The sequence below is a fragment of the Sphaerodactylus townsendi genome, linkage group LG16 (genome assembly GCF_021028975.2).
Source record: "Sphaerodactylus townsendi isolate TG3544 linkage group LG16, MPM_Stown_v2.3, whole genome shotgun sequence".
In the NCBI taxonomy this organism is placed as follows: domain Eukaryota; kingdom Metazoa; phylum Chordata; class Lepidosauria; order Squamata; family Sphaerodactylidae; genus Sphaerodactylus; species Sphaerodactylus townsendi.
In genome coordinates, this window is record NC_059440.1 from 10,539,792 (window position 1) to 10,556,070 (window position 16,279).

A 16,279-nucleotide genomic window follows, 5' to 3' on the forward strand; every position below is an offset into this window, starting at 1 on the left:
TGGAGCCTGGTGCAAAATCTGAGTCCCATCCCTGGCCGCTGTGATGCTGGAATCCACCCCCAGACAGCATCACTTTCAATGGTGTTTAAACTAGGGAGCCCAGGTTCTCCTGTTAAATCCACCTTAAAGGGAGAATCTGGGGTCCCCAGTTAAAGCAACATTGAAAGTGATGCTGTTTTGGGGTAGGTTATCCCCCACCCTGAAACAGCATCACTTTCAATGTTTAAACTGGGGACCTCAGATTCTCCCTTTAAATCGATGCCAAAAAGGGGTGGATTTAAAATGAGAATCTGGGGAAATTTGGGGGATGCCTGATGTCTGGGATGCAATTGTTAAACTAGCAGCACCAAACTTTCAGGGTATCTTTAGGAGACTCTCTTGATGATATGACCCAAAGAGGAATCGGCTGCAGTTGGGGACTTGAGCCTGCAACTCAGTTTGGCGATGCTCCCTGCAGCTTCTTTGCTACAGGCCCCTGCCAGGGCATTCCTTCCTTTGGGGAAATGCAGTGCTCCTGCTGTTCCCTCTCTTGGGATGCTCCATACGTGGACAGGAACCACCTGATGTGGAGGGCTTCAACACAAGCAGCTTGACTGCTCCTCATGGGCATGCCGGTGCCACTCCACCTGGGGATGGGTGGATGTCAGCAGAGCTGGTATAGGCTGCAGACAGCTCCCTGAGCTCTCTGCACCTTGCCAAGGGGTGCTCCTGGCATTTTCCCTTTGCAGAGCAGGAACAGGAAACCTCTGGGGTTCACCCTGCTCTGAAAAAGCTCCCAATACCAAAATGCAAAGGGTTGGAACCTCTGAATGGTACTTGCGGGCGGATAAATGGGGGAGGATTTGGCCCCTGCTGGAAAGAAGGGCCCACTTGGTTCCCACCCAGCTTGGGATGCCAGCTTTCAAGTGGGCCCTGGGGATCCCTCAGATTCACAGCTCATCTCCAGACTGGAGAGATGGGTGCTTTGGAGGGGGCAATCTAGGGCACTGCAACCCCGTGAGGCCCCATTGCAACCCACTGTCGCTCCCTAGGCGGCATCCTCAACTCTCCAGGAGTTGCTCGGGGCTGGCAGCCACCCCCCAACTCCGCCACGCTCGCAAGCGGGAGCGCCGGCTTAGCAGGCGCGCTCCCCGGGCCGGCCCCGAGCCCCACCCCGCCGCCCTCCCCTCTCCGCGGGGGGCTCAGCCCGCCCCCGCCAGCCTCTGAGTCACTAATTGGGAGCAGATGCCTCCGGGGGGGGGGGGGGACGGCGAGGCCCACAGCTTCCTGCGCCGCCGGAGAAGGTAGGGGGGCACGGTGCGCCGGGGCCCCAATCCTCGACGGGGCCCCCGCGCCGCGACCCGGGACGCTTCGCGACCCCGCGGCTCAAGAAGGCGAGAGCGCCTCTGGGCATATGCAGAGCGCCTGCAAGGGCCCCCACCCCATTGTAAAGTTAGGCGGAAGGAACCCCCCCCCCCCCCGCGGCAGGCACGGTTCCTTGCGACGGATGGGTCGTCTCCCCTGCCTGATCTAGGCGGACCTCCCGCGCTCCCCTCCTCCTCTGCCACCCGGACGGAGAGTCCGCTGGAATTTCCGGGGATCGGATTACCCGCTGTGGCTTCCTCCAAACTTCCCGTAAGACGGGGCGGGCGGGAGGCGTGGGGGTCCCGGAGGGAGGGCGATGCCCCCCAATGGATCCCCTGCAGCGCCCTCTTCTCTCTTGCGCCCCGGGGGCGAGGGGAACATGCCAGAGGGCTGGCGAGGCCCGCGAGGGTCCAGCCGGCGGCTGTGGAGCCGGCCGTCTGATGTTGCTTATAGATGTCCTGGTGCAGCGAGCCGGAGTCACATCTGTGCTCCGTTGGGGGACCCGAAGTTAGGCGTTCTCTCCCAGCGTAGCCTACCTCGCGGGATTGTCGTGAGGATAAAGTAAGGGGGGGGGGGACAGTGTATGCCACCCTGAAGGGTATTCGATTAAAAGAGATACTTATTAGCAGAGATGCGGAAGCGGCATCCAGTGGCAAAGAAGAGAGCCAGAGATCCCTTGAGTTGCTTTATGTAAAAGTTTACTCATTTAAAAGGGTAGGGTTACTTGGAATAAAACAAGTAAACGCTGGACTCCTCTGTTACATATTTACAGTATATTTAAGGCAACATCTTGCTCTCCCTTCCGACTTCTCTCTGCCCATGTGGTCTTCTCCTTTGTAACAAAGACAACAAGTTAACTTTATACCTTCCTGCTCACTAACATGCAAGCAATGGCTGTCTGACTGACCAATAGCTAATCAATAGACCAGCTCATAAACAGTGACCTCAGCAACTTGTTTACATACAAACAGTTAACCCTTTTATAACTGAGTTGTGACAGGCACTCGCAAATACCAACACACCCGGCCCTGAACCTCTTGGAAACACAAAGAATAGTGTTGGTTTTGGATCAGACCCCAAACCCCAATCAAGAAACAGCAGCTGTGAAATTTCCCTTGTAGTTGCAGCTTTGAAGCTGCAAATTCTTTTCTTTTTTTGCAGGCAAGTCTGACTTATGGCGACTCCAGTGGGGTTTTCAAGGCAAGAGAAGGTGGGAGGTAGTTTGCCACTCCCTGGCGCTGTGTCCCAACCCTGGAGGTCTCCCAGTATGTTACTGGCCCAAGGTCACCCATTTCCATGGCTCAAGTGAGGATTTGAACTTGAGTTTCCCAGAACCTCGTCCAAGACCTTAACCACTACATCACACTGGCTCTCTAGCAAGTTCATAAGAACATAATATTTCCCCTTCTGAATCATCTAGACTGGCATCTTTATCTCATAGTGGCCGGCCGGCCACACACCTTGAGAAACAGAGGCAAAATTCTCCTGTTGTTGCTGCCTTTGACAAGGGGTATTCAGAGATATACTGCTTTGGAACATGAAGGTTCCATTTGGCCAGTATGGCTAATCATTGATAGGCAAGAATTTCTCAACCCCCTTTCAAAAACGGTCAAATTTGTGCTGCTGAATTGCATACGGCAATTGGGTGTGGAACGGTTGCCTGTTTCCTCTGTCCAGTTTGAGGGTCAAAGTCTCTGTCTTATAGTTATTTTGGTGGCATTTACTACCAACTGTGCATCCAAGCTGAACCAGAGCTGACTGTGGGTTTTTTGCCAGGGTTTCCTGAATGACTCACAGGTATCGTTCATTCCTAGATGCATGCTTAGAACAGCTTGTGCATGTGTATATCTAAGACAGCAAGATGTGTGGACTGGGTTGGTGGATGTGCCGGAATTCCTGCAGTCTCCAACAGTCGGCAGCTGGGGTCTTAGTTTCAGGTCAGCAATAGCTAACATCCTTCACTGGCATTATTCTCATTAAAATGCACTAACCTTGTAAGAGAACGAAAGTTCATTCTCTTATGAAAGTTTTGGAGAAATGTCTAACTTTTTAGAGCCAGCGTGGTGTAGTGGTTAAGAGCAGGTGGATTCCAATCTGGAGAACCGGATTTGATTCCCCACTCCACCTGAGTGGCGGAAGCTTATCTGGTGAACCAGATGTGTTTCCGCACTCCTACATTCCTGCTGGGTGACCTTGGGCCGGTCACAGTTCTTCAGGACTCTCTCAGCCCCACCTACCTCACACGGTGCCTGTTGTGAAGAGAGGAAGGAAAAGGAGCTTGTAAGCCACCTTGAGTCTCCTTACAGGAGAGAAAGGTGGGGTATATATCCAAACTCTTCTTAATTGGTATACAATAGCAAACCTGGGTAGCCCAGGCTAGTCTAATCTTGTCAGATCTCAGAAGCGAAGCAGGGTTGAGCTTCCCGGCTCTTTCTGGGCTGGCTTCCGGTTGGATTAGCTGAGCTGTGTCGTTGCCACCAGTGGCGGCTGCGATGCAAAATAGCCTGGGGAGATGGTTTCACGTGGGACACCTCGTTGCTTTGCCAACCAGATGAAAACCCAACGGAAAGGTGCTGTCTGTACCAATGGTGGGAAACCCAAGGGGGATGTCTCGGGCCACCTCCCCAGCTCATAGAGGTATCGTTTAAAATTGAGGTATCGTTTAAAAAAAACAGCAACCAAAAAGCCTGCGTTTAAATCCACACCACCTCTGCCCATGTTTTCGTTTTCAGGTATGAACGCTTGAATCCTCCGCAGTCACCCTTCTGTCTTCATGATGAGCTTGCTTGCCCCCGTCAGGAGGGACCGGGTCATTGCTGAGCTGCCCCCAGTAAGGAGACCGCAATTCCTGGGAGCTGTGGGGGAGGGGGGTGTCACGAGACCGGAATGGAGCTGGAGAAGGAGCCACACTTGTGGGACTAGATCAGTGGTGGCGAACCTTTGGCACTCCAGATGTTATGGACTACAATTCCCATCAGCCCCTTCCAGCATGGCCAATTGGCCATGCTGGCAGGGGCTGATGGGAATTGTAGTCCATAACATCTGGAGTGCCAAAGGTTCGCCACCACGGGACTAGATAGACGCTCCCTTGTGAGCAGTCCAGGGCACTGTTGACATTAGATAGGGACAGCCAGGCTGCCCTGGAGGGGGACATTGAGGCTTCTTTGGGGGGTCCAGAGCAGGGACAAAGCTAGGCAGTCGCCCAAGGTTCTAGGAACCTCTTGTTTCAGTCATTTCAGTGTCTTGGGAGAATCACAGCTTACTCATAGGATGCCCCTGAGGTAGGGTGTGGGCTGGGAACCTGCAGGCCCTTGAGTCTCCGTAGCTGTCCAGAGACCTCATTGTCCAGAACATGCCATGGGAAAATACAAACTGTTCCTTGGTCATTTCAAAACAATTTTACTCGCTGCTGTTATTTATCTGTGGTCCATCTTTCTTGGCAATTCAGCCGCTGGGCAATATCCTAGATAGTTTTGCAGCTTCTTCCTTCAAAATCCTTCAGGGAAAGCCCAAAATATTCTGAGAGACCCGTCTCATCCAGCACACTCTCTTTTTGAACTGTTACCATCCGGCAGACGATACAGGTCTGTCAAAACTAGGACAAAGAGGCTTAGAGACAGCTTCTACTCTAGAGCTGCGGCTATGCTAAACTCCGTGGCTTCGTGTTGATGTGTTTGGGGCTGTGAAGGGATGGGTGGAGGAAGAGGAAAGTGGGGATGGGGTATGAGTCTGAAATTGTGTGCATCGAGGAATGCTGCTGTAAATTTTCGTTGTGCGTGCACAATGACAATAAAATGCTTATGTTTGGGTTGAAATCTTTTCCTGTGGGTCCGTCCTGCCCACCCTGGGTCCATGTGAGGGGTGGGGGGGCTCCATCGTGTGATCTAAAAATGCCCCGATTTCTTGCCTTCTGGTGATTTCTGCCCCCTTCCTCGTCTTTTGTTTTTAGTGTTTTACCAAAGAGGCAGCCCTGCACTCCAGAACCTCCTTCCACCCCAAAGTGGTTGGGATGTGCCAGGCCCAGCGCACCGGCACTGTGGGGTACGTAACGCTCCCTCCCTTGAGGAGGTGGAAAAAAAGGGGAGTCGTGAATAGAAGTCTCTAGAAAGCCGTCATAGCGTCACTTTTGAACGAGCAGAAAACTCCAGGGCAGGCTGCGGCCTTGTGTTCGTCCCATTCCTAGCTGCTTTGCCTGCCCTGCTTGCCTCTCCAGTGGTTCAGGCGAGCTGGTGCCTGGAGTATGTCAAAACAAGCCGAGGACTTGTCATGGAGTAGGAATGCAGCCGCAGGGAGGGGTGGGGTACGTGGACTTGGGAGTCCTCCTTCTAACGGAAATCACTTCTCACATCCAACGATCCTATCCCCATTTCCAGAGAAAGGACAGGGAAACGCCAGGAGGTGTGAATTGGTGCAAGCCCAGCCACGTTCCACTGAAAAATGCCTCTGGGGAGGAACCAGTGTAGCACAAAAGCAATGGCACAGCCTCTGCAGTTTCTCCCCAGCCCTGGGTGTTTAGAAGTAGACTGCCCCTGAACATGGAGGTTCCACTCTATTGTCAATAGTCTCTGTGGTGTAGTGATTAAGAGCAGGTGGATTCTAGTCTGGAAAACCGGGTTTGATTCCCCACTCCTCTACCTGAGTGGCGGAGGCTTATCCGGTGAACCAGATGTGTTTCCACACTCCTACATTCCTGCTGGTCTAGTCACAGTTCTTTGGAACTCTCTCAGCCCCACCTGCCTCACAAGGTGTCTGTGGCGGGGAGAGGAAGGGAAAGGAGCTTGTGAGCCACCTTGAGTCTCTTTACAGGAGAGAAAGGTGGAGTATAAATCCAAACTCTTCTTCTTCTTTTTCTAATTTGGGCCCAGAAGACACACCACCAAGCCCTTGATTACTTAAGGTATTGCCGGAACCTTGTCCCAAACTGCTAATCAGAGTTACCGGGAGGCCCTGGAATCTGGTGAAAGGGACAACACCTTGGTTTGGTCCAATACCAGCAATAGGAGCACCATTAGCAAGAATACTGCATGTTGGGAAGGCCCCAAGTTCCACTCACACACAAAGCTGTCTTTTATTGAATCAGACCCTTGGTCCATCAAGATTCGTATTGTCTATTCAGACTGTGTTTTGGTCTCAGGGGGAGGACTCCTGCATCACCTGTGACCTGATCCTTTTAACTAGAGATGCCAGGAATTGAACTTGGGACCTTCTGCATGCCAGGTAGAGGCTCTTCCACTGAGCCAGAGTCTAGCCGGCAGCTTTTCCCTTTCTCCCCATAGGAATGGCTCTTCCTGGGCAGTGGGCTGGAGGAGAGCTAATTATTATTTTTTTTCTCTCAGCAGGTTTAAAATATCTAAGATCATCGTGGTGGGTGACCTCTCGGTGGGCAAGACCTGCTTGATCAACAGGTAATCTCTGGGCAGTTTGGGGAAGGGCAGCTCAGAGGTATACCTTTGAATCTGCAGAACCGCATCTCCCTGTATTGCCCATGGAGAGCTCTTCACTCCTCCAACAGTAACTTCCTGGGGGTCCCTGGCCCCAAGGACGTTTGGTTGGTCTTAACCAGAGTCAGGGCCTCTTTGCCCCTGGCACCAGCCTGGTGGAACTCTGTCAGAGGACCTCAGGACCCTGTAGGACCTTAAACAGTTCTGTAGGGCCTGCAAGACAGAAATGTTCCACAGGTTTTTGGTTGAGGCTACTCATTGTCTGAATGTTCATCTTGCTGGCTTCCCACTTTACAACATGCGCTTCTTAAATTGTGCCCCCTTTCACCCCCACCCCGCATGACAATTTGGTAACTGAACTATGTCGGGAGGGGGATGATATCATTTTCCAGGCTTAGGGTCTTGTGCATTAAATGCTTGCCATCTGCACCCTCCCCCCCTCCTGTGACCCAGACAAATGGTGCTTGGGACATCTGCCCCCTCTTGTCCCCCTCTAGATACGCCATTGCAGGTAAGATAAAAGATCTTGTTAACTGAAGAAAACCAATTGAACAAATGGCAATACTTCAGACAATTATATTTAAAGACGAAAATGCGGAGTTGTGTGAATATAAAGGGAAAGAAAAATCTGCCTTCAGGAGAAGACAACAGACAGCCTGAAAATCCGTTTCGCTCTTTCTGTGCTTCTTCGAGACTTTTGCCAAGTGCATGCCTCAGCTATGCTTTGAGTTGCTGTGTTTATAGACAGAACACGTCTCATCTTAAATCAAGAAGTAAACTGTGTTACTAACAATAGCAGCATTGTATGAAATTTAGATATGGTAACTAATTCTAGTTCATACGGGAACGTTTGTGTTTGCTCTGGTTGTTGTAAAACAACAAATCTGTTTTTAACAATCCAGAAATAATTTCAACCCTTACACACACTTACCTTTACAGCCATTTGAATGAGAAATTTGGATGGGGCAAGAAAGCGGTGTGGGGTGGGGTAGGGTGGGGGTGGCTTCTTTGGGCAGTCCTAAGGGACTGGGGGAGCAGAAGCCAGATTCCAGGATCTCTCTTGCTCCCCAGATTTTGCAAAGACACCTTCGACAAAAACTACAAGGCCACCATTGGAGTGGACTTTGAGATGGAACGCTTTGAGGTGTTGGGGGTCCCCTTCAGTCTGCAGCTGTAAGTATGAAAGCTGTGCCCACTTTGGGCTCTCCTCCTTGGAGCCTTCTTGCCACGGGGAGACAATCCTGATTGCTGCTGCCCCCCCCCCCTTGTGGGGCCATGAGCTAACGGGCTGCGTCTTTCCTTGGCACCAGGTGGGATACTGCTGGCCAGGAGCGTTTCAAGTGCATTGCGTCCACCTACTACCGAGGAGCACAAGGTGAGCTGCTCGCAGAGAGATCCTTGGGGGGCCGTTTAACTGACACCTTACTGGTGCTCAGAGATTTGTCTCAAGCTGCTGCTCAGGCCAGACAAATGGCTACCTAAGTTGTTTGTGTGTTCACTGGGGGATAAACAGATGGCTGAAAGGAACCAAATGGGTATTTGGGAAAGGGAGACCTACCAGGTGTCTCCTCCAGGAAGGGCAGAGATGACTCTTAAAGCTGTCTCATACTGGTCTACTCAAAGCATTGTTTTGTGCACACCAACTGATAGTGGCTCAATAGAAGAAGAAGAGTTTGGATTTCTATCCCCCCCTTTCTCTCCTATTAGGAGACTCAAAGGGGCTTACAGTATCTTTTCCCTTCCCCCCAAGCCACAACAAACACCCTGTGAGGTGGGCGGGCCTGAGAGAGCTCCGTAGAGCTGCGACTAGCCCAAGGTCACCCAACTGGCATGTGTTGGAGTGTTAATCTGGTTCACCAGATAAGCCTCCACAGCTCAAGTGGCAGAGTGGGAATCAAACCCGGTTCTCCAGATTGGAGTGCACCTGCTCTACGCCACGCTGGCTCTCAGCAACTCAGATAGAGGTCTTCAGCCTCACTGATCACCTGACTCCAAACCGGAGATGCCGGGGATTAAATTGGGAACTTTCCAGAAGCCAAGCAGATACTCTTCCACTGAGCCCCAGCTTCTCCCAGCAATTCTGCTTAGAAAATGCCCTTGGTTAGACAGCAGGTTGCTGATTAAGGATAAGGGGGAAGGGACTCTTTTTGCTTGGGAAGTTGAGGACGAGTGAAACCTGAAGGGCCATACAGTGAGTTCCTTTGTCTCTGGGGTGGGGCAGTGGCTCCATGGTAGATCATCTGCTTGGGATGCAGAAAAGCCCAGATTCAATCTCTGTGTATCCAGTTAAAGAATCTGTCAGTAGGGAGCGCAGAAGATCTTTAGTTGAGATCCCGGAGAGCTGCTGCCGGTCTGAGTAGACCAGACTGTCCGATTACTGATTACTGGCAGCATTTCTGATTACTCTTTTGGCCTGTTGCTATTACACGCTAGCTGGATCTATGGGTCAGGGCAATGCACATGCTGGCCCAATCGAAATGCTTCATCCTCCTCTGAAGCCCCCCCCCCCCATTTCTGTTCCTGCAGCCATCATTATTGTATTTGACGTGAACGATGTGACTTCGCTTGACCACACCAGGTATGTCACCGGGGCAGAAAGGGATTGAATATGGAATGTTGACCGCGATCTGGTGGGAAACGGAAGGGGTGGGTGGGATGAGGGACAGGGTTGTTGTTACAGGGCCGGACTTGTTTCTCTTCTTCTAAAATGTTAATGGGTAAAAAACCCATATGGATTGCTTTACAGCTTTGCTGGGTTTTTGAGCCCTTTACTGCCCCCCCCCCCCAATTGGGGACATTAATTTATTCAGAAAGCCAGTTTAGAGGCAGGAAATGAGTTTTTACAAGCAAATTATAATCAGTGTTCTGTCGTCCCGTCCCCCCCCCCCCCCGGCCTGGGTTAGATTTATCTCAGTATTCTGAAAATTAATAACCAACACTTGGAGGAGGAAGAAGACAGTTCAGCCAAACTTCCTGCTTATTGCTGTTATAATACCAAAAACTATAAAATGTTTTATTGTCTTTTGAAACATTTCTAACTTTTTAAGGTTATCTTTTCCCTGCAGCACCCTGATAACAACTTCGTCTTTGTCTTCTTCTTCTTATGATTAATTGATGATGATGGTGGTGGTGGTAACATTTGTATGCCGCCCTTCCCCTAATGGGATCAGGGTGGCTTCCATCCTATGAAACACAATCAATAACAATTCACATAATAATCTGACACTTTTTCCCTTGCAGGCAGTGGCTGGCAGATGCCCTGAAAGAGAACGACCCTTCCAACGTCATCCTCTTCTTAGTGGGCACCAAGAAGGATCTCAGTGTAAGAGGGAAGGAAGCAAAGAGCCAGTGTGGTGTAGTGGTCAAGAACAGGTGGATTCTAAGCTGGAGAACTGGGTTTGATTCCCCACTCCTCCACCTGAGTGGCGGAGGCTTATCTGGTGAACCGGATGTGTTTCTGCACTCCTACATTCCTGCTGGGTGACCTTAGGCTAGTCACAGTTCGTCGGAACTCTCTCAGCCCCACCAACCTCACAAGGTGTCTGTTGTGGGGAGAGGAAGGGAAAGGAGCTTGTAAGCTACCTTGAGTCTCCTTACAGGAGAGAAAGGTGGAGTATAAATCCAAACTCCTCCTCCTCCTCTTTCTCATCCTCCTCTTCTTCTTCTTTGAGAATATGTATGACTACTCTCTGCTGTGACCCAGGATACTGGGTTCTTAGGGGATGTGCCCTCATTTGTCCATTAGGGCAAATTGCTGAGCAAGGGAAGAGCCACTCAGTGATTCCGAGACTCAGTGGTAGAACATCTTTTGGGGACAGCCAGCATGGTGTAGTGCAGGGGTTTGCAACCTGTGGCTCTCCAGATGTTCATGGACTACAATTCCCATCAGCCCCTGCCAGCATGGTCAGTTGGCCATGCTGGAGGGGCTGTTGGGATTTGTAGTCCATGAACATCTGGAGAGCCACAAGTTGCGGACTCCTGGTGTAATGGTTCAGAACAACAGACTGTACTCTGGAGAACCGGGTTTGATGCCCCACTCCTCCACGTGAATGGCGGTTTCTTATCTGGGGAACTACGTTTCCCCGCAGTTACACATGAAGCCTGCTGGGTGACCTTGGGCCAGTCATGTTTCTCTCAGAATTCTCTCACCTGTTGTGGGGAAGGCAAGGCAAGTGTAAACGGCCTGGAGACTCCTTAAAGGTAGAGAAAAGCAGGTATAAAAACCATCTCTTCTTTTTCTTGGCACGTGGAAGCATCCAGGTTCAATCCTTGGCGCAGCCACTTAGAAAGAACCAGGAATAGGTGATGTAAATTCAATTCAATTCAAATACCTTTAATGGCATATAAAAAACAAAAACATAGCATCGCAACCTTCCATGATTTAGAACGCAGTTGAAAATACACCAGTTGAAAATTTAGCCACAGCTCCCGACGCCTCATAACAGTCAGTGTTTGGGAGAAATGTAACTTTCAGTTGATTGGTTGTTAAATAAATACCCCTACACATCAACGTAAAAATACAATCTAATATAAAATTGCAATAAAAATAGATCTGTTTAGCAAGTTAAAAGCAAAATGATACAGCAATAGGTATCCTACCATGCAGATTAGACAGATTGGAGACGATAGAATAGGTGATGTAAAAAACCTTCACCTGAGATGCTGAAGAGTCACTTTCCAGTCTCTAATTCATTATAAGGCAGCTTATATTCTCAGGAACCTCAGGGTGGCTCTTGTCTGGCTGGGCCCGTTGCCATGATGCCTCCCTCTGTTCTGTAGAGTATTAAGATCCCAATTATATAGGACACTGGAGTGCAAACGAAGGCCCCTTCCACACATGCAGAATAATGCACTTTCAATCCACTTTCACAACTGTTTGCAAGTGGATTTTGCTATTCCGCACAGTAAAATCCAGCTGCAAAGTGGATTGAAAGTGGATTGAAAGTGCATTATTCTGCATGTGGGAAGGGGCTTTAGATGTGCCGCTTTTGTTTCTAGCAGGTGTTCTTGACAGACACCTTTAGAACACATCAAAGAACTGCTGAGCGTTCAAATGTGTATCGTACATTAATTTGTGTGAAAGGTGTCTCCTAAGTGAGCAGACTGCATGAACTGAAGAAGCGGATATTAACTCACAAAGCGATCAAGAAACCTCGTCGTTTTGCACGAACTGATTTGTACTATTTATATACATGCGCCTACTCGCTTGTAACTTTTTCTTGAATGCTTTGAGCACTTTAGATTAAATACTTGAATATTTATACACTCGGGAAAGTGTTTGGGGGATTTCCTAGGTGCTGCGACTTGCTTTTTGTAGTATGGTTCCTCCCTCTATGTGCCATGTTGCAAACTTCCCTTGAGACTCATCGTGACCCCCTTGCTGACTTCCCCCTTTCCCTCCCTCCTTCCCCACAGTCACCTGCACAGTACAGCCTCATCGAGAAGGATGCCCTCAAGGTAGCTAAAGAGATGAAAGCAGAATACTGGGCTGTTTCATCACTCACAGGTGAGCAGAGGCATGTGGTGGGGAAATGGTGCCCGGAGACAGCCGTTCTCATATACTGAGAACTATGCCTACTCATCAGACAAGGTCAAATCTTTCTATCTGCTTTGTGATCAGTCTCCTCAGATATCCCTAGACGTTGCCAAATTCCTGGCGCTGGCCCAACAGATTCGCCACAGATTTTAGTCTATTTATTTATTGTTTTAACTGCTGGAAATGTCTTTTACTTATTTTATTTACTTATTTTAACTTGATTCTCCTCAACCTCTCTGTTGTATTTTAAACTCATGCCAATAAAAGGTTGATGATGATGACAGCCGTTCTCCAGGGCGCCCCCACTATGCTCAGGGGGTGGGGCTCAGGGGGGTGGGGCTCCCAAGCCCTGCCCCTCCTGGCTCCCAGCCGCAGCCAGAAATTACTTCTGCCCTCCCCTCTGAGGCTTCGTCCTCATCTCCTTTGCTTTTATAAGTACGGGGGCGGGGCTCCACCCCTCAGGGGCATGCCTCTGCCTCCAGCCCTGCCCCGTGCTTATAAAAGCAAGGAAGGCTAGGATGGAGCCTCAGTTGCTTCTACTCTCCCCAGAGGGGAGGGCAGAAGGGACTGCCAGCAGCTGGCTGGGAGCCTGGGGGGGCGGGGTCCTCGGGTTTCTTGGCCCCGCCCATGTCTTCCTGGTCACGTGGGGGGCTGATTTTGCGCCCCACCAAGTGACCAGATTAGTGGCGCCCGGAGATAGAGGGTACCCGCTGTCCCTAGGGCCATACGCCACTGCAGGTGAGCACTTCCCAATCCTGGCTGGAGCACCTAAGGCAACGGGGCCCTTCCACCTCAGGGCTCATCACCTTTTGATTGCCCCCTGCCCTTCTTCACCTCTTCTCGAGCCATCCTCCTGTTTTCGGTTGGCTCCCAAAAGCAATCGCTAGGTGGGAAATGCTAAGCTACTGCCCTAGGAGACCTGCCCTGGTGTCAACATTTGAAGCTGCCGTCTCCCGGCAGATTGACTGCTCCCGCAATGACTTGGGGCTGCCCTACGTGGATATTGTACTCAGTTGCTGGTAGTATTTGGGCAGGTGATTTCCCTCTTTGCTTTTTCCTTACAGGTGAGAACGTAAGGGAATTCTTCTTCCGGGTGGCAGCGCAGACCTTTGAGGGCAGTGTGCTGGCAGAGCTGGAGAAGAGCAACGCTCGCCGGATCGGTGACATAGTGCGTAAGTGCCATGCCATGTGAGGACAGCCAGCTTCCAACCATGCCTCGTTCTCACGGGCAGAGGCTGGATGGATGGATGGGTGGGTGGGTGGATGGATGGATGGATGGATGGATGGATGGATGGATGGATGGATGGATGGATGGATGGATGGATGGATGGATGGATGGGTGGGTGGAGGGAGGGAGGGAGGGAGGGAGGGAGGGAGGGAGGGAGGGAGGGAGGGAGGGAGGGAGGGAGGGAGGGAGTATGAGGCAGCTTCCTGGGCTCCACGCTACTCAGCCTCCTGACCATGTGTACCCAGAGGCCATCCTCCCAAATGGTTTCATTGTGAATGAGCGGGCCACTCTACCACCTACTTGGATAATCTTTCCCCACATACTTCTTCCCATCCCCTGAGGCCAGCAAAGGACTCTTCTTTTTAGAGGGGTCATTGGCAGGAATTTGAAGCAGGATCTTCTTGGTAGCTGCACCATCTCTTCAGACCTTTTCACTGACCATTCCTGTCCTTAGTGGCGTAGTGGTTAAGAGCAGGTGCACTCTAGTCTGGAGGAACCGGGTTTGATTCCCCGCTCTGCTGCCTGAGCTGCAGAGGCTTATCTGGGGAATTCAGATTAGCCTGTGCACTCCAGCACACACCAGCTGGGTAACCTTGGGCTAGTCACAGTTCTTCTGAGCTCTCTCAGCCCCACCTACCTCACAGGGTGTTTGTTGTGAGGGGGGAAGGGCAAGGAGATTGTAAGCCCCTTTGAGTCTCCTATAGGAGAGAAAGGGGGGATATAAATCCAACTCTTCTTCTTCTTCCTAGAGGGGACGCTGCTGCCAAGATAGACCTGATTTCTTAGGCCAGGTTCTGTTGCAGCTGTGCTGAAATCACAGCCACATAAGTTCTGCTTTTGATTCTGTAATTCATATAAATTATGCAGTTTGCATATGATAGTACCATTCAGCCATTTTTTACAGTTCTGCCAGCCATGGGAGGGGAGTTGTGTAGACCCACCCTCAACGGTGGGAACTTGTGGCCAACTTTTTCACTTGTAGCTGCCACTGGCCGCTCCCAGCCACTTGAGAGCTCAAACTTGCCCTATTTTCTTTCATTTTTGACCACTTTCACAGGTGTTGTTAATGACTGATGTCCTCAGTGCTGTTTTTACAGCATCTGTGTGCAGTGGGTGAAAAATAACTTTACAAGCTGGGTACTCTTAAGAGAGAATATTTGTCCTGAGGAAACAGAAGACGGTATTAAAAGACTCACAGGCTTGATTTGCACAAAGAAGCAGCAAAACCAACCGACAATGCAATCAACCCGTGGGTGTTTGAGTCGATGCCGATGAGCGGCACAGTTTAGCAGCCTGCCTCTTTCATGGGCATCTTTACGGCCACGCAGCTGAGATGTTTATCAGAGCCTAACACGAAAGCCGAGCAGCTGACCTGTGGGGCGTAGGATTTGAGGTAGGTTCGGTGTTGCCGAGATCATGCCTTGTACTGCTTCTTCCAGGGATCGTCAATGACGAACGGGACTTGTACCTGACGGAGAAGAGACGGCGTGCCAAATGCTGTCAGTGATGGAACCTGCCCGGACCCCCGTTGTCCGCCTTGTCTTCGCACTGAACTCGTTTTGATACCAAAGGACAGTAACCCCACCCATTCTTCTCTCCCAAGCCGTGTGGCCCCATTTCTGTGGTTGATGACCGGCAGGCAGGCGAGGGGGGCCCTCCTGTGGGAGAAGCCCCTCCTGGCCTCCGTGGTCCTGCTGCCACTCCCTTCCTGGGTCCAGTCCAATCTGGGAATGGGCCCTGCCCTGGCCACCATCTTCTGCCTCTTGGTAGATCACAGCAGGTTTTTAGCCTAGGGTTTTAGCCAGAATCAGCTTACCCACTCTCTTGGCCATGCTCTGTACTCCTCCTACCGTGTTTCCCAGAAAATAAGACCGGGTCTTATGTTAATTTTTGCTCCAAAAGAGGCATTAGGGCTTATTTTCAGGGGATGTATTTTCAGAGAAATATGGTACCTTCCCAATTCATCAAGGCAGGCTCTTGGCAAGCTGTTGCTTCCCCATCCCGTGTGACACAAGCCGCATCCTCATTGGCAAGGAGCATAGGACGTTGTCTGCGATTCATGATCTGTAACTACTGGTAGGGCTTATTTTTGGAGCAGGGCTTCTATTTCACGCATCCTCCAACCATCCCAAAAAATCATGCTAGGGCAGGGGTAGGGAACCTGCGGCTCTCCAGATGTTCAGGAACTACAATTCCCATCAGCCCCTACCAGCATGGCCAATTGGCCATGCTGACAGAGGCTAATGGGAATTGTAGTTCCTGAACATCTGGAGAGCCGCAGGTTCCCTACCCCTGTGCTAGGGCTTATTTTTGGGGTAGGGCAGTGATGGCGAACCTTTGGCACTCCAGATGTTATGGACTACAATTCCCATCAGCCCCTGCCAGCATGACGAATTGGCCATGCTGGCAGGGGCTGATGGGAATTGTAGTCCATAAAATCTGGAGTGCCAAAGGTTCGCCACCACTGGGGTAGGGCTAATTTTTTGGGAAACACGGTAGTTGGTAACCTCAGCTCCTCACCCAGCCATAGTCAGGGACAGAAATACCCCCCCAGCTTGGGCACAAAGATCATGCCACCTCCCATGGGGAGCTCCAAGAACCAGTCCTGGAGTGGCCACGGTTTTCCGGGCATAGTTTCTGGGAGAGACTGTCAGCCATGGTGCTGGCATCCTTGCCCAAAGGAACGTTGAGTGTCCCATGTGGGCAGGGGCCCATGAACCAAGGTTGGAG

General features: G+C 50.9%; 1 protein-coding gene across 5 annotated transcripts; it reads left to right on the forward strand.

Annotated features, from left to right (window-relative positions):
* Nucleotides 1-1,156: 1,156 nt before the first annotated feature.
* RAB34 (RAB34, member RAS oncogene family) lies at nt 1,157-15,691 on the forward strand. 5 transcript variants are annotated; one of them, XM_048519182.1, is made up of 11 exons: nt 1,157-1,283; nt 4,077-4,174; nt 5,294-5,385; nt 6,681-6,749; nt 7,857-7,958; nt 8,096-8,160; nt 9,312-9,363; nt 10,026-10,107; nt 12,201-12,291; nt 13,386-13,493; nt 14,989-15,691. In XM_048519182.1, exons 2-11 carry the CDS (start codon nt 4,118-4,120, stop codon nt 15,054-15,056), a joined length of 786 nt encoding a protein of 261 aa, XP_048375139.1. In that variant the 5' UTR covers nt 1,157-1,283; nt 4,077-4,117; the 3' UTR covers nt 15,057-15,691. The 5 variants fall into 5 exon arrangements, with proteins under 5 accessions (XP_048375139.1, XP_048375143.1, XP_048375140.1 ...); XM_048519186.1 differs by having other exon boundaries at nt 6,684-6,749; XM_048519183.1 differs by lacking the exon at nt 1,157-1,283 and adding an exon at nt 1,317-1,614.
* The last annotated feature ends 588 nt before the right edge of the window (nt 15,692-16,279 follow it).

Excerpts from the sequence above, each read along its gene's own strand:
- RAB34 (XM_048519182.1), top strand. The coding sequence starts at position 4,118 with ATGATGAGCTTGCTTGCCCCCGTCAGGAGGGACCGGGTCATTGCTGAG. Across the intron at positions 5,386-6,680 it reads CAGCGCACCGGCACTGTGGG|CAGGTTTAAAATATCTAAGA; the intron begins GTACGTAACGCT and ends TTTTTCTCTCAG. Across the intron at positions 13,494-14,988 it reads CCGGATCGGTGACATAGTGC|GGATCGTCAATGACGAACGG; the intron begins GTAAGTGCCATG and ends TGCTTCTTCCAG.